The sequence below is a fragment of the Martes martes genome, assembly GCF_963455335.1.
Source record: "Martes martes genome assembly, chromosome: 11".
Lineage (NCBI taxonomy): Eukaryota > Metazoa > Chordata > Mammalia > Carnivora > Mustelidae > Martes > Martes martes.
In genome coordinates this window covers 80460429-80483677 of record NC_137899.1, presented here as the reverse complement: position 1 = coordinate 80483677, position 23249 = coordinate 80460429, and the positions used below count along the sequence as shown (strand labels likewise).

Here is a 23249-nt window from a genome sequence, read left to right as displayed (position 1 = left end):
ATTTCTGTCTAGCTTGGAACTTTCTGCTGAAAAATCTGCTGATAACCTTATGGGGTTTCCTTTGTATATGATGAATGATCTTTGGTCTTGCTGCTTTTGGTGTTTTTTTTCTGTATCACTATATTTTGCCATATTTGATTACGATACATCTTGGTGTGGATCTGCTTTTGTTAATTTTGTTGGGGGTCTCTGTGCCTCCTGGATCTGGATATCTGTTTCCTTCCCAGATTAGGGAATTTTGCAGCTGTTATTTCTTCAGACAGATTCCCTATTCCCTTTTCTCTGTCCTTTTTTTGGGGGTCTCCTATAGTATGAATGTTACTACGTTTGATTGAATCACTGAGTTCCTTAACTCTATTCTCATTTTGTGTAATTCCATTTCTCTTTCTTTAAGCTTGATTTCTCTTCATTGATTACTCTGTCTTCTAGGTTATTAATTTGTTCCTCAGCTTCTTCCAGCCTGCTGTTTGTTCCATCAGATGTGTTTCCCATTTTGTGTTTTGAGCCCTTTATTTCTGCTATGTTATTCTTTATCTCTGTGTTAAGGGTTTCGCTCGTGTCTTCCACTCTTTTCTCAAGTCCAGTTAGTATCCTTATGATCATTGCTTTAAATTCTCCATCAGGCATGTTACTTATATCTGTTTCACTTAGATCTCCTGCCGTGGCCTTATTCTGTTCTTTCATTTGGGATATTTCTCTGTTTTATTTTGTCTAAGTCTGTGCCTGTGTCTCTGTGTTAGGAAAAGTCATTTTCTTCTCCTGTTCTTGAGAGTAAAGGCCTTACGAAGAAGAGGTCCTGTAATGCCATGCAGTTTAGTGTCCTCTCTTCCCCAGGGCTTGGCACTTCTGTGGTTGTCTTCAGTGTGTGCTGCATGCACTCTGCTGTCGTGTCCCGACTGCTTTTTCCTTCAGGTCAGTCTTGGGCAGAGGCTGTCTGGGCTGTGGGCAGTGTTTGGTCCCTGGTCTGAATGTGGCAAGTTTTAACTAGGTATGCTCTGATCTGCTTGTGAAATGAGATCTTTCTCTGCTGCCACCAGAACAGAGGACTTGCAGGACTTGGAAAAGCTCCTAGGTTGGGAGTTTTAGTGTGGGTAGGGGGTTGAGCCAGTCTTCTGAGAGAGGAGGGTCCTGCCAGGGCCAAGACTGAAGCAAGTGTGACAGGAAGGGTAGTTCCACCAGAGTGTGGGGGTTAGGGCTTGGTGTAAGCAATTCAGTAGTCAGTGTGGGTGCTGGCTGGTTCCTGCTGGTGGCCCTGTGTGGTGCCGAAGGGTGGGGAAGGAAATGGTTCCTGCTGGTTCCTTTGTTCCTGGGGTGGGGGTGAGGGGTCTCTCCCTTTATGCCTCCTCTCTGGGACATCCTCTGAGATGAGCAACTAAACTCCCCCACTGTATGACCCAGGTGCTCTTCAGGTGGGCATTTCCACCTCGTATGCCTGTGGGCTGTTTACCCTTCCTTCTTGCAAATAGCAGTTTCAGTATCCTCTGAGTTCTCCCAGAGCCAAGTGTGCTGACTTTTAAAACTCCAGGCTTTTAGCCCTGCTGGTTGCAAGACCTCAAGAAATTTGGACCCTGTCACTTTCCAAGCCAGTTGCCATAGAGGTTCATTTTTCCCCGTGTACTCCACTCTGTGCTTCGTCTGTCTCTCACCCTTCCTGCAACCACAGCTCTCTCCCCATTAGAGTGTCCATAATCTTTTTCTCCCAATCTGCATCTCTGCACTTCCCACTTTCCTTGATGTGGCTTCTTCTGTCTTTAGTGGGTAGACATTGTCTTGCCAGTCATCAGATTGATTTCTGGGGTATTTACTATGATTTAATAGTTACCTAGTTATATTCCTAGGACAAGGCAAGCCTAGGGTCATCCTGCTCCCTTGCCATCTTTCCACAGTCTACTTTCCCTCTTGATTTATATGGAATGTCAATCATTTGGTTTTCCCACCTGCATAATTTTAATATTGTCACAATAAAATACAGTGGAGCATAAATAATTCAACTCTATGTCTTGTATAGAATGAATTTTTATGTGGATTTTACAAACGCTTTGTTTCCTTAAATCTCAAATTAAGTTTTGATTCATTGGTGATCTGAATGTTCTTGGGATTTGATATGGGTTAGTAATGTAACAATTAATTGATAAAATAAGACACCTTTTCATCATACTGAACAATGCCATGCCAAGAGAAGTTATCAAAAGGTTTGCTACTTTTTTGTTTTTATGGGAGGTTTCTGGGTTTGAGGGGATAAAAAAGACATTTTGTTTGAAGTTCATCATGTACGCTAGGACAATAATAATCAAAATAAGCAAATTCTATTTTCTTCTCCCCTTTTTGAATCCCAAAATACTTAGTCTAATGGGCAATCATATTAGCTGTTTAGTTGGAGGTGGTAAGAGGCATTTATGTAACAGCTCTCTAGTCTTTAAGAGTGAGTGTTATATGTGGAAAAGTGATACCAGATGTTCTGTGTCAATATAGAGACTTTCTTAGAATTCTAGGATTTTAATCAGAAAGTTTCTAGGGATTAGAGGATTTGACTGCATTTTGGCTAGGGATATAATAGAGGGCCTTCTGGGTTGCTGAGAAAGTTGATTTCATTTAGAACTTTGTGTTTTCAGTATTACTGCTGATATGATTTAGGGCTTTGAGATGCTGAAATGTTACAAAATTAATCTCATACAGTTTTCTTATAACCGTTTGAGGTATGACGGAGATATATAGATATGTTGATACACAGCCTAAAGGATTTTTAATTCAGTAGAGTCTACTTATACATTAGAAAGTGTTGTTACTTTATGGCTGTGTATTATTCCATTTTTCAAATACAGACATGTGGATGGAATTCTTTTGGAGAGAAAATGATCCTATGGTACTAAATAAGGATTTTCTGGACAACTGTTGTCAAGGTCATTCTTAGTGGACGAAAGACTTGTCAAATCATCACCTGTTTATATATATATATATATATATATTTTTTTTTTTTTAATGGGTGGCTTTACAAAGCAGAGGTTGCCATAGCTTCTGGTGTTTCTTAATCCTTTGAAGAATAAATGCTTGAAAAGTCAAACATTTGACAGAGACTGAGTACTAGCTCCTGTACTAGTATAGCAGCAAGGAGGGGAGGAAACAGGTTTTACAAAAATAAGTGAACACTGCTCCTCACAAGACATTTTAAATCAAGCTAAAGTATGAACAGACATAGGCTTCTAACTACGTGTACTATATGGCAAGTTTGACTGTCAAATAGATGCAAAAATAATGTGTCATAGGAGCAGGTGCTTTCGTCTGGGGAGATTGCAAAGGGAAGACTGAGATGAGTCTTGAAGGTTGAGAAGAACTTCATTTGGTAGAAAATGGAGGGGAATAGGCTGTAGAGAATCGGAAAGGGGAAGGAGGGCCCAGTTAGGGAGCGCCTGCCATGCCAGCAGTATACTTGGTGATTTACCATTAATGTGGACGTGGTCATCTGATGCTCCTCCGTGGTGCTGGGAGGCCAACGGTACTTCTCCAACCTTATAAATGAAAAAACGGAGGCTCAGTGTGGCTCCCCTCACTCAGCTAGCATGTGGTCAGAACTGGGTTTCCTAGCAGGTCTGTCACGCAGCTGGGGGCTTCAGTACAGTTGCTGTGGGTATGATGACTCCACTCTCCTGTTTTTGATTGTCTGCTGCCTCCCAGGAGGAATTCAATTACCTCATAAATGAGGAAAGGTTTTGTGACCTGGAAAAATACAACCGATCTAAGTGGGAAAATCTTCTTAATCACCTCTACCCTGCTATTTCTGACTGCTAAGAGCTTACTCAGAGTTAACTGTGCTCAGTGGGACCGGTCTTAGGAAGGCAAAACAGAAACCTTCGATGACTGACTTTGGCTTAGGAAGGTCTAGAAACTACTTTAGGGTTTAGAACAACTTTAAAAAGGCAGAGCCTCAAAAGCAGCCTTTCATATACATTTGGTCTTCATCGTTGACTTTTGTTAACTACAGGAGCAAAATAGTCTATTAAGACAACAGGACAAGTTTTGGTGGTTATTCAGAAGATTCTGCTTTGGTATCCCCCCCTCCCTCCCTTTATTGAGTATATTTTGCGTATTCTCCAGCCTTTCAAGCAAAAATCCAGTCTAAATGATTAAGTTAATATTAAGATGTCTTTCGTCCTGGGATCAAAATAAGATGACCATACCGTCATATATTGTCCTTAATCTTGTGTTTACTTAAGGACCTTCATCTCCTCCCTCTGTCCTTCTAAATGCAAAGGTTACAGTGCAAAGGTTTTCCCCAATTACTTCTCAGATTTGGTTAGTAATGTGTTCCTTCTCTGTTGATTACTGTTCTGTGTTCTAACTAGGTAGATTGAGAAGAAAAAATTGCCCTTCAGTTTAGTGTTAGTTATGTGAACCTTGAATTCTGAATGTAGAATGGAATATAATTAGTTTGGTTTACACCCATTACAGTTTAAAGGGATTTGGTCATATCCTAAATGCTCATTTATCTTTGTGTTCAAATATGGCTTTAGGAAATCCAGTTTGGAGTATTAAGTCTACAGAACAATTAAAGATTGAACTCATGATGCATATTCTAACTATATAATGCTCTATAATTATCACCCTTATAAAGATAAAACTAAGTATTATTGCATGAGTAGTAGTATAGGTTAGAATATGGAGGATAATGACACTAACAATTTATTCAACCTTCACTGAGAACTTATGATGTGCTAGATATTGTGGTAGAGGATCAGTACTGAAATAAAAGTAAGATTGAATCCCAGCCCTCAAGGAGATTAATAGATAATTCTGTAGAGGAGCTATATCAACTGCTACATAATAAACCATCCCAAAACTCTATATCAGAACGATTTTTTTCATAAACTAAAAAATGAGAGCCAGTATCTGTTACTGCTCAGAAGTCTAGGGTTGACTAGGTGAGTCTTCAGGTCTTGCCTAGACTCAGTCTTTATGATCACACAGACATCTTTACTTGTGTTGGGCTCTTGCACATGTTGGCCCATTTGTAGATTGATCTAGGGTAATCTCAGTGAGGATACCTAGGCTCTCCTCCAAGTAATTTCTTCTCATCTATTAGGCTAGTCTTCTTTACTTGAGGGTGTTGGCATTCTAGAAGATAGGGGATGGGGAAGAGTATAAGGCCTCCCGATGTGTAGGCTCAGAACTGACACATCAGTACTTCTGTCCTAGTCTGTTCACCTGTGTAAGTCACCAGTCTCTCCAGATTCAAGGGGTATAGAAATAAATCCCACCCCCTGATGGAAGGACCTGCAAGTGGTGTCGCTAGAGGGAGGAAAGTAATTGGTGTCATTTGCAATCAGCTTACCTACTATAGAGACAGATGGTTTTGCACAAGGGATAAAGCCTGTGTAATGTCTTATATAGTGACTGCTGCAATAATTCAGGAAACCATAAGCTGTTTGAATTGAGAAAGCATAAATTTCAGGACTGATAATAGTAGAAAATGAGGCTAGATCTAAGGAAAGAGGACCAAGCTGGAGAGGCTTATATTCCATTCTTAGACGTTTGGGTGTTATCCTGTGGTTAGAGCAAGCCATCTAAGGTTTTCAGCAAACTTGAATGCCATTGTAAACTTCATTACTTTTTGTCTATAGGTTGCTCTGGCAACAGAATGAATCCAAGGTAAGCAAAACAGTGATGGGAGATAAGATGCTATTGCAGAACTGTACCCTGTGGGAATGATTTTGAAGGCTAAACTAAAGCAGTGGGAAAGTACTCATTCAAGTGTGGTGAACCTGACCAATGTTAATCATTCATTCAAATAAGCTCTCTTGAGCCAGTGCTCTTAAGTGTTTGAGAAATGTGAGTATTCCCCTGGCTTCTTGGAGCTTTGGAGCTCTTACACAACTAAGCTTCTTCATGCATCTGACTGTTAGGCATGCAGTAAATAGAAAGGAATAGTAATCCTGGCTCACATTAGTGAAGAAATCATGGTTAGTGATGTGGTGATTTAAAATGTGTGTGCTTTGGCTCTTTGTTTTTTCTAATATTCTTAATTACCAGAGCTTTAATGATACTGAAAGTCATTATGTTGGTTAATATAAAGAATAATGAAGAGCCTGAGTAAGTTTTGTTTTGTTTTGTTTTGTTTTGTTTTTCATACATCTGGACCTGCCCTAGTACATAATATATGACTTTCAAGGTAATTCAGAAACTTATGTTTTTTAAAAACCTTACTGTATTTCACTTTACCATACTCAGAACTCTTCTCTGGGTTGAGAAATATTAGGAGGAGGTCCATTTGTATGTTAATCTTTTCTTGCATATGTCTGAGAATATGTAAGAGTAGTGATTAATTTATGGGAGAAATTGAGAAAATACATTGTTTATGAGAACTTAACAGTTTACAATAAAATATAATAAAATGTTAAGCTAAGATTGTTTTATTTTTAAATATCTTTTAAGATAACTACTTTCAGAAAATATCAGCCTTGTTTTCTTTTTGGTGATTCTACTTTGGGTCAGTAATCTGTTCCTGCCAAATCCCATTATGCTACATTTAATTACTTGCAGAAAAGCTACATAGTTTTCTAGCTTAAATGAACATCCAGTGTGTTTTGTGGATTCCTGGAGATCTCTAATATCATGGCCCGGAGTACCGTGACTTGTGAAATAATTCATTGAACAATGTTTTTTCAATATTCCCTGTATCTTTAAGATACTATTAGAGTGATGCTATGTGAATATATTTGGCTATTTCTTTCATCAGAGTAGAGATTTCTGGAAGTTTGAGCATTCTTAACAGAAGTTGTTGAAGAGCAGAGGGATAGAGAGAGGTTACCTGCTTTACACACCCACAACTTAATGAAAATTATAACCTTCCTTGAAATTTTAGTTGAAACCTGGAAGTTAAGATACATACATGTGCATTCTGAATTTGTGTATAACTCCTTTCTCTTGCCTAGATGATGACCTCCTTAATACAAGAGCCGTATTGTGTTCCTTGTAATGTAGGCTCTGGCTCCTGTCAGTGCAGAGTATAGAGTGTGCATTACATGTTTGTTATGGTTAATGATAATTTAAGTGTTGTTCATTTGGGTAAAACTAAGGAATTTAGAGACTGTATCTGTTTTGTTTCCCTACTCACATTCCAGTTTATACCTTTTTCCCTTAGTGGCAGAGTACCAGTGAGGTTTGCTGTCCCCCTTACCATGTGTCCTGCTAGGGGACGGGTTCTCCCCAGCAAGGTAAACCATGATTTACCTAGGTTTCTACTACGATTTCTAGGGGTTCCGTTAGGCATGGGTTTGTGAAGCACTGCTAGCCAGAGTGACATCAAGTTTTTTAGAGATGTGGCAGAAGGAAAGTCTCTTTGTGCTTCTAGAGGGTCTGCCGTTCTGCCTGTTGATATGTGGAACAAGAGGAGCTGCCTTCGGGGATCATGATGTGAGCCTGCGTAAGACGAAAAGCAGTGTACATGGGTAGAACGACAGATGGAAGGAGAGGGGAGTTTTGAACCCCTGGCTCAGCCGACCATAGAAGTATGAGTCAGTTCTCTTTAATCGTCCTGCAGAGTTCAGGGTGAAAACTTCTTTCACCTTGCTGTTAAAAAGAAAGAAAGTCTACAGATTGAATAAATGGTCTAAAAGGAACAGATTAGAATAGCATCAGTCATTCAGCCCACATGCCCTTCTGCTGCTTTTCTATTCAACTATCCCAGCCCCAGGATAGAAGGCTCTGGGGTCTGGTCCTGATAAAATAGATGCAGTTTGTAATGAGGCTTCATGGACTAATAGGTTGCTTGTGCTGGTCTCCATTGTTTCTATTCCAAGGAAAATGGGAAATGGTGATAGGATGAGGGCATCATTTTTGATAGATGTATTGTCAGTTAAAAAAACTTACTCCCTGTTAAGAACTCAGATGTGGTTGTTTTTCATGGAGAAGTGAGTTTGGGGATGGTTCCTTCCTCCCAAACCTGTTCCATTAGTTTCTCAACCTTAGTATTGACATTTAGGACCAGCTAATTAATTCACAGAACATCATATGCATTTTGGGATGTTTGAAAGTGTCCCTGGCCTCTACCAGTAGATGCCAATAGTACTGTTGTATTGTGATAGTCAAAAATATCTCCAGAAATAGCCAAGTGTCCCGCAGAAGGGGAGCGTTGTCCCCCATTAGGAAATCACTGTGTTGAAGACAAAGGATTGTTTCTTATGGTTGCATTTGTTCTAAGACGCAGGCAGAAGACTCTCGTTGCCTTAATCACTTCACCTTATGGTGAAAAATATAATGAATTAGTAAATTTGTCAAATCTTCCCAAACATACAAAGAACCTTGAGATTTGAGATGTTTTGAGCCAAAATATATTTACTATTTAAACTCTACCCTTAAAAATTAGAATTGTTTTTTCTTACCAGCTTTACTGAGGCATAAATGACAAAAATTTTATCTACTTAAGGTGTACAATGTGATGTTTTGATATATGTATACATTTTGATAGAACAATTAAGCTAGTTAACCTGTCCATCCCTTCACATGGTTACCGTTTGTGTAAGAGATATGGACACTTGAGATCTACTCTCTTAGCAAATTTTGAGTGTACATTATTATTTCCTACAGTCACCGTGCTGGGCATTAGGTCTCTACAACTTAATGATTTATTTTTTTAATAACCTCATTTGGAAGGAGGTAATTCCAGTGTTTTAAATTCTATTCCAGAGGTGTTTTTTCTCAAGTGTAGCTGACACACCATCTTACATTACTTTCAGGCATACACATAATGTTTGGACAAGTTTATACGTGATGCTCTGCTCACCAGCGTAGCTCCCATCTGTCACCGCACAATGCTGTTACAATACCATTGACTATATTCCTTATGCTGTGCTGTTTATTCCCATGACTTAGAGATGACTTCTTAAAATCCTACCCCCAAATGTTAAATAATCACAGGTGTAAACAGCCTCCAATGTGATGATGTAAACCGTTGTCTTAGCCAGGCTTCACTTCGTTGATGTTAATAGAATGGGCCAGGGATCCACTTGGTTTGAAGCTGGGAAAAGTCTACATTTTATCTATCTGTACAACATGATGTGTGAAGGAAATGGTAGGAATGATCCAAGTTTGTTTCCAATTTTATTTAAAAAAAAATCTTTAAATATTATGGGCAGGGGAGTACAATTAAATGTTTTTATCAAAATGAAAAATTCTTTCAACACGCCTCTGGTTTCTTTGTCTTTTTGTCTGTGGTGGTGGTGGTGGTGGTGGTGGTGGTGGTGTATCCCCAGGGTGTTAGAGCATGCCTAGGGGCATACGCTGTGTCCTCTATAAAGTGAATAACAAATGTTTGAGTGCGGCCAATTCATCGAAGCCTTGAAACAGACTTCAGGTGAAGACTTCAAATAGAAGCAAACCAGCATTAAAGGATCTTTAAAGCAGTAAAGATACCATGGTTTGCAACAATAAAGTAATACAGTGACAGGTGACGGTTGTGGTCATCCTTTCCTCAATCCGCTATTACCACATCTGTTAATTCAACCTTTGCAGTAACTCGAAGACTTGTCTGTGCCTCTGCTTCTCTACTGCGCTCTTTCAGGAGTCCAAGCCACGGTCTACTTAAGCCCATCTCACCGCTCTACCCTCAGACTCCAGTTCACTTCCCACAGAGGGCAGCCAAAGTGCGCCGGATAACAAGTGAATGTTTTGAAATGCTTATAAGTGGCCTCCCCAGCTTGGAGCCCTCCAGCATGGTTCTCTTGTCCTTGGGACCTAATCCGAAGCCCTTGGTTGTAACATTTACGTCCCTGAACACTGACTGCTATTTGCTTTCCTCTCTCATTAACTTTCGCACTCTCTCCTCTCATCTTGCCAAACAACATGTTGCTTCCGATCCTTCACTTGCTGTGTTCTTTGCTGTGCTGGGGTCTTGAAACTGGCATTTCCGCTCTCTGAAATAGTATTCTTTTCTTGGGTAATTCTGATGTGTCTTTCAAGTCTCAGACTGAGTACCACTTCCTTAGGGGAGCAATGCTTTGGACCGCTAATCAAAGTCTGGCTCCTTTTATATTATTCTTAATGTTCCGGTTTTCCTCTCAGAACCATACTGTCTCAACTTTCAACTATACATCTGCTTGTGTTTAAATGTGCCCCCACCAGATAGTGAGCTCCAATAGGTGTGTGTGCATTTGCTTCTCCACTGTATGAACCAGGCTTAGCGTTGGCCTAACACACAGTGGGTTCTTAGTAACTATTTTAGTGAAAGGTTGAATTCCCCTTGCATGTTGGCAATGTATCAGTCTTACAGCATGTTTATTGTCCTCATGTTGAATCTGAGATAAGCATTTAATGTTGGAAGAGAGTGGGAATGATTTGTTCCTACTGTCCATAGTTTAGCATATTGGGTAGCGTAGAACCATGCATGAGAACTGGTGACTGGCCAACCACGTACACTAATACATAAATGATTTATACTTTGCTTAACAGAAAAACAATGAATATAAAGTATTTTTTAGGCAGCTTTTCATTTAATCCAGAACTGGGGAAGAAACTCAAGGCTTAAAAATAATAAATTTCCCTGTTTATTGCTTTAGAGTTTATTCAAATTGTTATATCCCATGAGTCCTAGCTTAGTAACTTTTTGGCCAATAGGATTTCAGCATGCAAGGCTCTAATATAAGCAACTGGATTGGCTTAACTACCTCTGATGTCACAATTTCTCCATTAGGAAGTCATAATTTTCTTGAAATCACATTGTAGTAATAACAGCTCTTGTTATTCTGTTTCGTTATAAGAAACATAATCTACCAAAAATAAAAATGCTGGAAGGAGCAGCATACCTTTGATCGATGCAGACCTTTTTCCATTGATGCGCTTTGATAGCTACTGCCAACCATTGGAGTTAGCTTCTTTGTTTTACAATTGACATTTCGTTTTTGTTTGTCAGTTACTAGGCAAATGGAGGAATGAGCCTACTTCGAATTACTCCTTCAACTCATAGTTCTGCTTCCTCCCAACTGTTGAGGCTTAGCGTCTTTCTACTACTTAGCCTTCCTGCCTCTAAAGGAAAAGCCATTTGGACGGCCCACCTGAATATAACCTTTCAGGTGGGAAATCGGATTATATCAGAATTAGGAGAGAGTGGAGTTTTCGGAAATCATTCTCCTTTGGAAAGGGTGTCTGGTGCGGTGGTACTTCCTGAAGGATGGAATCAGAATGCTTGCAATCCTATGACCAACTTCAGCAGGCCTGAACAGGCAGACTCCTGGTTGGCCCTCATCGAACGGGGAGGCTGTACTTTTACACATAAGATCAATGTGGCAGCAGAGAAGGGAGCAAATGGGGTGATCATCTATAACTATCCAGGTACGGGCAACAAAGTGTTTCCCATGTCTCACCAGGGAACAGAAAACATAGTTGCCGTGATGATAGGCAACTTGAAAGGCATGGAACTTTTGCACTTGATTCAGAAGGGAGTCTATGTGACGATCATCATCGAAGTGGGAAGAATGCACATGCCATGGCTGAGCCATTATGTCATGTCTCTGTTCACCTTCCTGGCTGCCACAGTTGCCTACCTTTTCTTGTACTGTGCGTGGAGACCTAGGGTGCCCAATTCTTCCACCAGGAGGCGAAGACAGATAAAAGCAGATGTGAAGAAAGCTATTGGTCAGCTTCAACTGCGCGTGCTCAAGGAAGGGGATAAGGAACTAGATCCAAATGAAGACAGTTGTGTTGTTTGCTTTGACATTTACAAACCCCGAGATGTAGTACGTATTTTAACTTGCAAACATTTTTTCCATAAGGCATGCATTGACCCCTGGCTTTTAGCCCATAGGACATGCCCCATGTGCAAGTGTGATATTGTGAAAACTTAAACCTGGAGAAGCTTCCGAAGATGTAACCGAGTCTTTCCAAAGATTAAAATGAAATGAATTATCTTTTAGCACTTTATGTAGAGAAAATAAACAACTTCATCTTCTCTACCTAAGTACTAAAGAGGATGACATTTGTGTGTTTTAAAAATAAACTCCATATCATGCCCAGCTATTTGAACTTGTTGTTTTTTCATTAGGTTGCTACTTTTTTGCCCTTATCCAAATAAGAATATTAGTATATGTTAAAAGCAAGTTAGTCTGCAAGCTAAAATGGTTGTGATATTGAGGCCACAGAGAGTCGTGATACTTGAAAGTTTCTTTTTTATATTTTATTTCCATATTTTTGATATCTAATATTGTTGTTAAATAACTTTCATTATAGAGTTAGATCTTGATTTAATTCTCCATGGTTAATTAATATCAGGAAATGGTTTTCAGAGGTACTGAGTAATGTGTTCTAAGTAATTATTTTAGATGATAACACCTCTGGTTATATAACTAAAATATTTTAAATCATTATAAGCCTCATTTAGGGCAAGATCACACCAAAAAAATCACTTTTGTTTGCCACAGCCCTTTAAATCCTAGTATAGTGAATTAGCTGTGGTAGCAGATTTCCTTTCTAAAAGTAACATTAGTAAATAATTGTTTTCTTAAAATACTGGTGGTGTGTGGTGAGTGTGTCTCTGGCCATTTTGATATAGATCTAGAGTGGAACTAAAATTTTAATTAGCATTGCAAGTTCTATATTTTGCCGTATTTTGCTTCTCTTTTTGAGTAGATAAATGCAAACACCTATGTGTAACAATAAGCGGCTGAAAGATTTGAGTTCTGATTTTGACAAATATTTTTGGGTGAAATGCTAAACCATTGATATCCAACTTGGATGGCACTTTGAGTCTACAAACTATGTACTACACACTTGGAAGAATGGGTTGTATGGAAATAAAATCAGATTAATGGCCTTTGGGAAAGAAAATGGACCGTGGTGAGCTATAGTTTACACGATAATATTTTCTTTTTATGCTGTTTTGGTTAGGTCTATAGGGCCTTTTCCTCCTCCTTTCCTGCCTCAAATTATTTTGATTCACATTTCATAAACAGAACTAGCTCCCTTAGTCCTGGTAAGACCCAACCAAAATGGTCTCTTAGTATCCTGTGTATAAAGGTCAGACCTTTGTGTTCAAGGTCAAAGTTCTTGGTTTCCTGGCTAGTGGATAAGAACCACTGAGATACCCTCAAGAAAGTGTGTGGCAGCACCAGGGGTTGGCCATGTTCATTAGTTCACACGTTGTTTTGGTCTCGAGTCATTTTGTGCCATTGATATAAGTATAGCAAAAATAAAGGCAGAGCTGACAGTGGGTGTGTGTATAGAGGGTGGGTCTACCAGGGATGTTGATTTTGACAAAGGTTTTGTTCCAAGCATCTATGACCTTTAACATTGCTGTTGGTGGTTAACTCTAAATGGGGACCGTGACGTTTTTCTTTTTAAAATCAATAGCTGCCTTTTTGCTTAAAATGAATTATGCTGAACTAGACTGCTACATATTTTTTGCTTCTATTCTTCCTTTCTTCCCTCAAAATACTGTTAGATCAGTAGCAGATGCCAAGATCTGCAGAGAAAAGAGATTAGTGTTCTTTACTGCTGTCATCCCTATGGATAATCAGCGTAAGAGTGAAGAAGGGGAGCTGAAGTAATCTAACAGGATTTGGAGATCAAAATCGTCCTTTTAAAAATCAGAATCAAAACCAAAGTGAACCAACATACCTGAGCAAGCAATCATTAAATATAGTGTAATGCTTTATAGGCTCACTGGCACGGTGACCAAATGTGAGTCAAAAGTGGTATTAGAGTCCGCTGCTTTTACCACACAATTATTCCTGGTACTAATTTCTAACATGTTTCCTTGATTTATTTTCAAGAAAAATGGCAGTCCCGTGGCTTTCTTGCATATGCTTTCAAGTTTTGTTATGTGCGTGTGTTGTGTGAATTTTTTATTTAGTTTTTTTGTTGAAAGTGCTACCTGTTAACATGTAGCTCAGGGATTGAGTTGATCTTACAACCTAGAAATCACCCATAACAGTATTTGAACCATTCAGGCCATTTTGCTTCCAGCAGGCTCAAAGCTCTTCTCTAATTGGCTGTGTTGCCTTTTATGTCATAATCACATTACCCAACTGTAAACAGCATCTGGAGTTACATTAGTGAGACTGCGATTTTTTTTTCAATCTAAAGTGTTTCTCTTTCTCTAATAAAACATCTGAACCTCCTAAGACATCTTTAAGAATTTCTGACAAAAAACATGCTTAAAGACCGTGAAACTTGTTTTCACCCGGAAGATTTTTCTCATGTTGTTATTCTCCATTGATTGTCAACAGATGTGGAAGCCACATCTTTCTGTTGGGTTGGCACTTCAGTCTCTAGGTGAGGAGAGAGATGAATCTGCTCAGGCTTGGCACTCACGGAAACAACCCTGCATCTTCCTGGCTTGTGAAACTCGGCTTTCTTTGGCTTCTTTGTCAGAACTGTTGCAGAGCGAGTGCTGTTTGGACTGCTTACATGAACATATCCTTTCACGTTGGGAATCGCATGTTGTCGGAGTTGGGAGAGACTGGAGTCTTTGGAAGAAGCTCCACTTTGAAGAGAGTGGCAGGAGTTATCGTGCCACCAGAGGGGAAAACTCAAAATGCGTGTAATCCCACTACCAGTTTCAGAAGATCAAAGAACTCCGAGACCTGGCTCGCACTTGTTGAACGGGGAGGTTGTACCTTCACGCAGAAAGTTAAGGTAGCCGTTGAGAAGGGAGCCAGTGGTGTGATCATCTACAACTTTCCCGGAACTGGTAATCAGGTTTTTCCCATGTCTCATCAGGCATTTGAAGACATCGTTGTGGTGATGATTGGTAACCTGAAGGGCATGGAGATTTTACACTTAATTCAGAAGGGAGTTCACGTCACAGCCATAGTAGAGGTGGGGAGAAAACACATCATCTGGATGAATCACTATTTTGTGTCTTTTGTGATCGTCACAACTGCTACTTTAGCATATTTCATCTTTTATCATATTTGGAGACTTTGGGTAGCAAGGATTCAGAACCGGAGATGGCAGCGGTTAACGACCGATCTCAAGAAAGCCTTTGGCCAGCTCCAGCTTCGGGTGCTGAAGGAGGGGGACGCAGAAATCAGTCCCAACGGAGATAGCTGCGTAGTTTGCTTCGAACTCTATAAGCCTAACGATACAGTTCGTATTCTCACTTGTAAACACTTCTTCCACAAGAATTGCATCGACCCCTGGATTCTGGCCCATGGGACATGTCCTATGTGCAAATGTGACATTCTTAAAGCTTTGGGCATTCAGGTGGATGTTGAAGATGGAATGGAATCTTTGCAAGTTCTCATGTCGAATGAATTGTCTGGTAACCTCCCTAGCGAAGAGGGGACAAACAACGAACTTCCTCCTGAGAGAGAGTCCAACAAAGTGACCTGTGTGGTGGAGGGGGAGGAGCCCGCTCCTCAGAATGACAGCCAGCCTCCTCAGAATGACAGCCAGCCTCCTGCTGTAGCAGAAGACGTTCATCCTTCACCTTGACAGCATGGCCTTTGAGGAAGTGGATTAAACCTGTTTGTCAACTCAAGTCCTAGTACTGACAAGCAGTTGGTTTGTTTGAAGTGTGGTTTTTGTGTCCCTTTCTGTTACTTTGCTAACTTTCTCCATTCTCTGTCAAGCAGAAAAAAAGGCCTAGCAGGGTTTTTTGTTTGTTTGTTTGTTTCCTTTTTTGCCTTTGCTAAATGTTAACCTTTTGTCAGTGTCTGTCACTCCTGTGAGTATATATGTCTGTTTCTACATAGAGGTGCATGTTAAAATCAAGGACAAACCTTTCCCCCCTAAATATTTGTTCATATAATGGGCTCTATTTTGGCAAGAAAATTAATATATTTGCATGTTCCTTATACAGAAACCACCAATTAAGTTTGGAAAAGAAAATTTATCTTTTACATGCTAGAAAGAGTAATAGCTTTGAGACTATATATATATATATATATATATATAGTGCAATATATCACTTTTGAAGTCATTGTGCTGTGTTTTTTCATTCTTAGCCTGAAAATTTTGCTGTATGGAATCTTATTACTGTTACTCTTAACAAGCAGTTCTTTTCAAGCTATTAGTACCCTTTATGTGATTCGTATATGCATAATGACACCAGTTTTAAAAGCAAAACATTAGCTCTTTTAAATAATTCTACATCCAGTGTTGCTTATAATTAATACATGTTTATAATGTGTAGAAAGATTTAAATGATAAATCCTCTGATGTTTAGTTTTCCCATGGGTTCCACCATACTACCCAGTTTGTTTTGCCATTAAATATTCAAAATCTGCTAGGTTATTTTGGAGAGATAGGTATCACAATGTAGATGTTATTATGACATCTTGGGATTGTGTCTGCTGTATTGTGTTTACTTGGGATTTGTTCACTGTATTCCCAGGATCTAGCATAGTGCTGGGCACTCAAATACTTTTGGAGTGAAGGAATGAGTACTTTACTCATAATGTAAATATGTGTTAATATGAAAAACGGGGGCAGTTTATCCCCATAATACACAATAATGGGAAGTTAATCCTGAAAATTTTCACCCTAAATCATCTTGACAAAATGGAAAACTATGATTTTTAGCTCAGAATCCATTATTTCAATTTAGCATGCATAATTTTATTTTATCACGTTAGTCACCATACAGTACATCATTAGTTTCTGATGTAGTGTTCCATGACTCATTATTTGCATTTTAACACCCAGTGCTCCGGAGTGTGCTTAATTTTAACAAGGACCTTTGAACTCTCCCGGACTAATAGTGAGGTTTGAGTTCTTGTGCAACACTAGAGAGAGATCTGTTAGCAGTGATTTCTTGAGTTTAAGGCTAACACTGGAATTCAGAGACAGGTGGATGGGCCATAGTTGGTTTTAAGTATAACACCAAGCAAGACCGAAAGAGGGAGAATCAATCTTCTAAGCCGGGGGAGAATCGCCACACAGCACAGTGCATCCAAGACGAACAGGTCGGCGGGGGGCTGGTGAAACCTGACTGAATACACACAGGCTTTTTTATACCCAATCCTGGAGAGCTTGGACTAAGGAGATGCCCTTTGAAAGAACCGTAGAGCATCCATACTGTGGAGGATTTAGCAGGAACACGGTTTTGAGCATCTCAGTTTGTCTGGGAGAATAAAGTCAAATTCTGAGGTACGAGGCATCGCATTGAAAAGACAGGACCCTGAGGATGCTTGGAGGGGCCACACCTAGTAGGATCTGAGGCTAAACCAAGATAAGTTGACTTTGTCAGACTGGCCACTGTTGGCGTCTTTGCCCCCAGGGCTTGCAGCTCATGGGGTGGCTAGGGTGGTTTCCACTGGCTGTCCAAGAGTTTGACTGGAAGTGAATGTATCTGACAGTGCTGGTAGCCCCCAAATCCGGGTTCTAGAATCATTGTCATTCTTTGTCATCCTAGCAAATTAACCTGGGGTGTGTGTTCTCTGACAGACCCAGAACTTGAAGAATATGTTGTTTGCTCTCCACACTAACCTCGCTCTTGCCTTCTCTTTCAGTCGTCCTCTGGAGCCTCATTGGTTTCCTTCCTTGGTTCATCATTGTCAACCTAAAACCTGACCTATCATGTGTACGAAATGAATAGTTACTTACTTTGATAATTCAGTGTCTTGTTAATACGGGCATTTAATCCAATGTGTGCTTGCCTCCATTTGAGAATTTTCAGTGGATGGCCTTTGAAGAGTGTTAGAACTTATGTTTGGGTCAGTGAGTTCGGGAACTCTTATTGCTGAGTGCCTATCATGTAGCAGGCAGTGGACTGAGTGCTTTCCATTGCTTTTTCTTAGGTCAGAACAAAACAGTTTTAGTTTTGTCTTTAGAGTGTTGTAAACAGATAAATAAACCACTTTTAGACTGAGTTTAATAACTAGGACCTGGAAATAAGACTACTATGTCCAATGTAAGGTATTCGTTGTAGTAGATTTTTACCTACTTTGGGGTTACATCCTTTTCTCTTATACATAGTGATGTAAAGAAATTGTCATAATGGCATGGGACTATAACGTGAAGTATTTTGCCCCTGATACCAGTGTCATGATGGATTTCCCTTGTATTTCTTCTTTGTATGTATTTTTGCATTCTCTGGTAGTTTGATTCCCCACACTCACCTCTAATGGGGATTGATATTCCTTATAAAAATGGAACTTTTTAAAATTACTGGAACAATTTAGATTTAATATTTACTAAAATGAAAAGGATTCCAAAGACGGTGACCACTGATTGGGTTTTGCAATAGGTGATTTTATCTATACATGTCCTTGTATTACAGGACACACTAAACTGATTGTATCCCTATCTCTTACCATAGATGAACTACAAGGCAGTTGTACTCTAGAGAGATGTTGGTCAGCCATAATATTTACCATAGTGTGAGTACTTCAGAGGGTTTAGTGAGCTTGGGATCTGGCATTTCTGATGGTATTTTAGTGTATAGTTAGTGTTTTCTCCTTTTACAAACTTACTGGTTTTTGAAATAGCACACAGTAATCGAGTGGGGGAAAGGATCAGAATTTGGAGAAATGCTGGTGTAAAAAGAGTAAGCTTTCACATATTGCTACTGCGTGAAAGAGTCATGGCAACTCCATGTTCTTGCTCCACCATTTACTTCGGGCCCAAGTTTCTGGATTTTATAATTTATTTGGCTTTGTATTTAGTGCATTATTTTAAAATGTTTAGTGCTTAGTGATGAAGAATAAGGGCTATGGGTTATTACAATTACCAACAGAGAAATATCTTAATATGTGCCTGGTTTTCTAAAACTAAAAGACCTTTTTTTTGGCAGAGGAGAGAGTGATGCACCTGAGATGAGCAGAGCCCTGTGCACACAGGTGTCAAAGCTCTTCATCACCTCCCTCACAGAAACCTCCCTTTTTCATAGACCACCTATAAGCATTACACATGTCTTCACAATTGTGCTGTCATCTTAGACCTCCAAGATACTGCTCCTTGATGAATTCAGCTGCTGACATGACATATAACAGTATAACACGTGCCCATCAATAACTGTATAGAATTTACTTAGTAAGTGATTATTAATATAATAACTTAGTATCCCATTCTTTAGATGAGAAAATTAGAGACCCACAGAGGCTAAGCAGTTTGTGGCAGGATGTGTGTTTGACCTCGGTCTGGTTTCACAGCTCCCGGTCTTCACCACTACCCTACAATTAGCTTGAAAATTAGTGTTTAAGGAGAGAGTGTTGAGAGGAGTCCTGTTGAGAGGGCTTTAGGGATTGGGCCTTAGAAGAAAACCCCTAGCTAAAAGATGCTGGGAATGCTAATGGGAATGCTAATGGGAGGGTAGAAGTGGTAACTGATGAAAGCTTAATGTAATTAGCAATAAAGGAGTTGGTGGGTGAGAGTGTGGGCAAGGTGTATCTGAGAAGGGAAAGTTGAGCTCCAGGGGAGAGCCTGCTTACAATTAGGAAGTACTGATTCTGGAATTGATCTCTTGTGTAAAGAGTGAATTAGTGTGTGTGTGTGGTCGGGATTGTCTGTGTAACCTTTGTCCTTTGCAGTTTGAGAGGGTTAAAAATAATTTTTATAATTCCCCCCTAAAAATTGATATCCTTCCCCATTTGAAAGTTCAGTGATAAACACAGTTGCCTATGGAAAAGGCCACCATGCTTTTATATCAGATGACCAGTATGTGTGTCCTTTCCCTAAGGCAGAGTATCTCAGAATAGTGGTCCGCAGGCCAGTAGTGGCAGCATCAGTCCAAATTGTTGGAAGTGCAGATTCTCAGGCCCCACTGCAGAGCTTATGGAGTCAGAAAATTGGGGACTGTGGTGGGGGGCAGATACCTGTTTTAACCATCCCACTGATTTTGATGAACATTCAAGGTTAGGGACCTCTATTGGGTCTCAAAGTCAGTTTATGTTCAAAAAAGAATGCATCACACAGATGTGATCAGAATGAGAAAGTATAAATGAAGATAATTGTGCATCTTGAAGCGATACACAGATAAAAGTTGCTATTGTTACATTAAAAGACATTTAAGCATATTTCATGTGCCCCACTTCTCTGATTTATGCGTGACTTGTGCATATAAATGCTTACTCCTTTCCTCTCCCAGTTCTGGTTTCTCTACCAGCACTATCACACTGCCAGGGGATTTGTGAGAAAACATAGGAGTTCCAAAGTAGAAGATTAGAAAAAAACCAAAAAACAGAAAGAGCTTAGGGCAGCCCACACACTAGGTTGGGCAGCCCACACTGGGTAAAGATGGTTTCTAACACCACCTGCTTTTAGTAAAGGTCTGAAAATAACATATTAAAACAGGGGGCATAGATGAAATGCAGAGGGAATTCTATACATTCCTAGGTTTGGGTTCACAAACTCAGCTTCACAAATGCTGGAGGGAGACCTAGTGTCCATAAAAACGTAGCTGAAATACATCTAAGCAGGCCACCCGAAGCTGCATGGCATCTTCTGTGTTAATAACACCACTATTTCTGTAGCTAGAATTAACTCCTTTTCATGTTAATGGGGAGATCTTTCCCTACTGGCAAATTCATTGATAATTTCATTCATTCAACAAATATTGGTCTGGAAATACAGGGGTGAACCGTACAGATCCTATTGCCCTAGTGGAGCTTGCTTTCTTGTGGGATTAAGTTATAGTAAAAATGTAATACCTTAAATGGTAGTAAGTGCTGTGGAGAAAAGTAAAACTGAAAACAGGGCAGGAACAGTCTGAGGCAGAGTTGCCGTTTTAAATGGAGGAGGCTTCACTAAGAAGATGACCAGCTGAACCAAAGACCTGGAAAGAATGCAGGCTCTGCACGAGAATACATGCTTGGGGAGTGCATCATGTGTGGAGAGCCACCAGCTTAGTGAGGGCGGCTGTCCGTTGAGCAGGGGTTAACCTGGAAGGATGAATACCATGTTAGCTGCCATTAAAAAATTTGAAGAATGGCCTTGGGAAGAACTTACATTTTCTTTGCTATTATAGGGAATATGAGTCTGTGGGAGAATGACTGCTACAGGGGAAGCATTGCCACTAGGTAACAAGGGATAAGGCAGAGGGAGAGGATCCTCAGACTCCCCGCTGAGCACACGCCCAACACAAAACTCAATTCTGCGACGTTGAGATCATGACCTGAGCCAAAATCAAGAGTTAGATCCTTACCTGATTGAGCCACTCAGGCACCTGAGGGGTATCCAAGTTCCGAAAGGGCTCTTGGGTTTGTACCTTTGAAGTCGCTCACTATCCTGAAAACCCAATCCTGGGATTAAAAACCAACATTGTTGTTTCATGCATAGTTGCCCTCTGGTGGAAAAACAAGTAACTACAAGGTATAAACTACAGAAACCGATTCAACAAATATTTATTGAGAGCCAGCGGATGCCGGAGAGATTGTAGTTCAGTGATTTGGGGGTTCATTTTTCTCTGACTTAGCAGAATGTTTGCTTTAAAGATTGACTTTCCAGAAATTTTTTTCATTTTCATTTTGGAACTTCATTTCTCTGCTGTAGGCTCCTGGCTTATCAAGAGTGAAGAACTTGGTATCCTTAAGATTCATGCTTTAGAAACCTAGAATATGAAAGGGTAGTAGCTCATTCTCTGGTGTCCTGACAGTGTTGTAGAAAATAAAGTGATTTGGTTTTTAGAAATATATTTTTTTAACACTTTATTTATTAGAGTGAGAACAAGAGCAGGGTAAAAGGGAGAGGGAGGAGCAGACTCCCCACTGAGCAGGACTCCAGGATCATGACCTGAGCCGAAGGCAGATGCTCAACTGACTGAGCCACCTGTGTGCCCAGTTTTTAGAAATATTCTTTCTCAGTTTCTGTGTCCACGTTAGTATATCACCCGTCTTCTCAAAAGTTTCTGAGGTATTGAATCTGCAACAAAGGGACCAGTATTTGTTTTCCAATCCATGGTGGGTTATTTTCTAAAATAAAAATCATGTGTCTGGCTTATTCTGAATTGCATAACAATAATAATCTGGATTGATGGAGGTGTAGGTGGGTAGGTGAGAGAAACACTGGACTAAAATGTCATTTGTAGCATCTAGGCTGGAGGTACATGTCAGGACATAGGCAGTTACGTGTTTAAACTCACGATTTCATGTTTGATAAAGGGATGGGATTGGTTAAATGAATGATTTCTCAAACCACTACACACCTTTCTTTCAGTTTTCCTTTGTGGACACTTTCCTAACCAAATGTTGGTGTAAAATTCTGCTTTTGGATGTCAGAGCAATGTCACATCACTTTTTCTAAAAATTCTTTTTACTTAGTGATAGATATTAATAACTTGGGTACTGGCATTGGTCCATGGCTCCCATTTCCCATAGCACCAATTAAACTCTTAATTTATTCTCTACTACTAAAAAGTTGTGTTAAGAATGTTATCCCTCTTCCACCAGGGAGGAAACTCAGCCAGGTTGCTGCTGGGGATCTCGGCTCAGGTCACAGCCTGAAAGCCCAGTTCTGATTCCCCTCCAGTGTGTGTTACATTATTTTCCTACTGACAAAAGGAGAGTGGCACAGAAGTGAGGATGAGGTGAACAGAATTACAGGATCGACTTTGGAGTATTGTAAAGCTGGAAGACTGAGCACATTTTCTTTGTTGCATATAATAAAGGATTTATTGAACATTAGATACTGTGAGACTACAGAAGTAATACACTAAATTAAAATTTTTTTCTTTATCATCATGAGGGGAAAAAACTCTATAAAATAGGTAGAACAAAATAGCTCAACCCAGGAACTTAGTGTTTTCTTTTTTTTTTGTTTTGTTTTGTTTGTTTTTTTTGTTTTGTTTTGTTTGTTTTTAAAGATTTTATTTGTTAGAGAAAGCACGAGAGTGGTGGGGGGAGGGGCAGAGGGAGAAGCAGGCTCCCCGCTAAGCAGGGAGCCTGAAAATGGGACTTGATTCATACCAGGACCCTGGGATCATGACCCAGGCCCAAGGCAGACCTTAAACAACTGAGCCACCCAGGTGCCCCTTAGTGTTTTCAGTGGTACCATGAAATGTGGAATGAAATAAGAGGGTTGAGAGAAGGTAGCTTCTTTTTTCACTTTATGTATTCATATAGGAATTTACAGTAGAAATTCACATCTGCTATGTCCTAGCTTTTCCACTGTGGAAATGATGTTTTTTTTAACCCTAAACCATCCCGGTCTCGGAATTGGAAGCCCAGCTGGTGCCCAGTGATCTTGCTTCTCTGTGTATGTTTGTCCTCAGAATGAATGGCTTAGTAACTTCTTTAGTTTCAGGCTCTGTTGTTATAGGGTTAAGGAAAGTGTGCCATTGGCTTAGGGAAGTTGAAGGAAATCATTGTGTTGGAAAATACCTATAA

General features: G+C 39.8%; 3 protein-coding genes across 9 annotated transcripts in view; all 3 read left to right on the top strand.

The window, feature by feature from the left end:
- The window catches only part of CADPS2 (calcium dependent secretion activator 2), a 526208-nt gene that overhangs the window by 158102 nt on the left and 344857 nt on the right, over nt 1–23249 (top strand). The window lies entirely within an intron of this gene.
- On the top strand, nt 10920–11831 carry RNF148 (ring finger protein 148; the record flags this gene model as incomplete). The annotated part of the gene is made up of 1 exon (XM_080818566.1): nt 10920–11831. One exon carries the CDS (start codon nt 10920–10922, stop codon nt 11829–11831), a length of 912 nt encoding a protein of 303 aa, XP_080674692.1.
- On the top strand, nt 14211–15420 carry RNF133 (ring finger protein 133; the record flags this gene model as incomplete). Its single annotated transcript, XM_080818165.1, has 1 exon — nt 14211–15420. The coding sequence occupies exon 1, from the start codon at nt 14269–14271 to the stop codon at nt 15418–15420; it is 1152 nt and encodes a 383-aa protein (XP_080674291.1). The 5' UTR covers nt 14211–14268.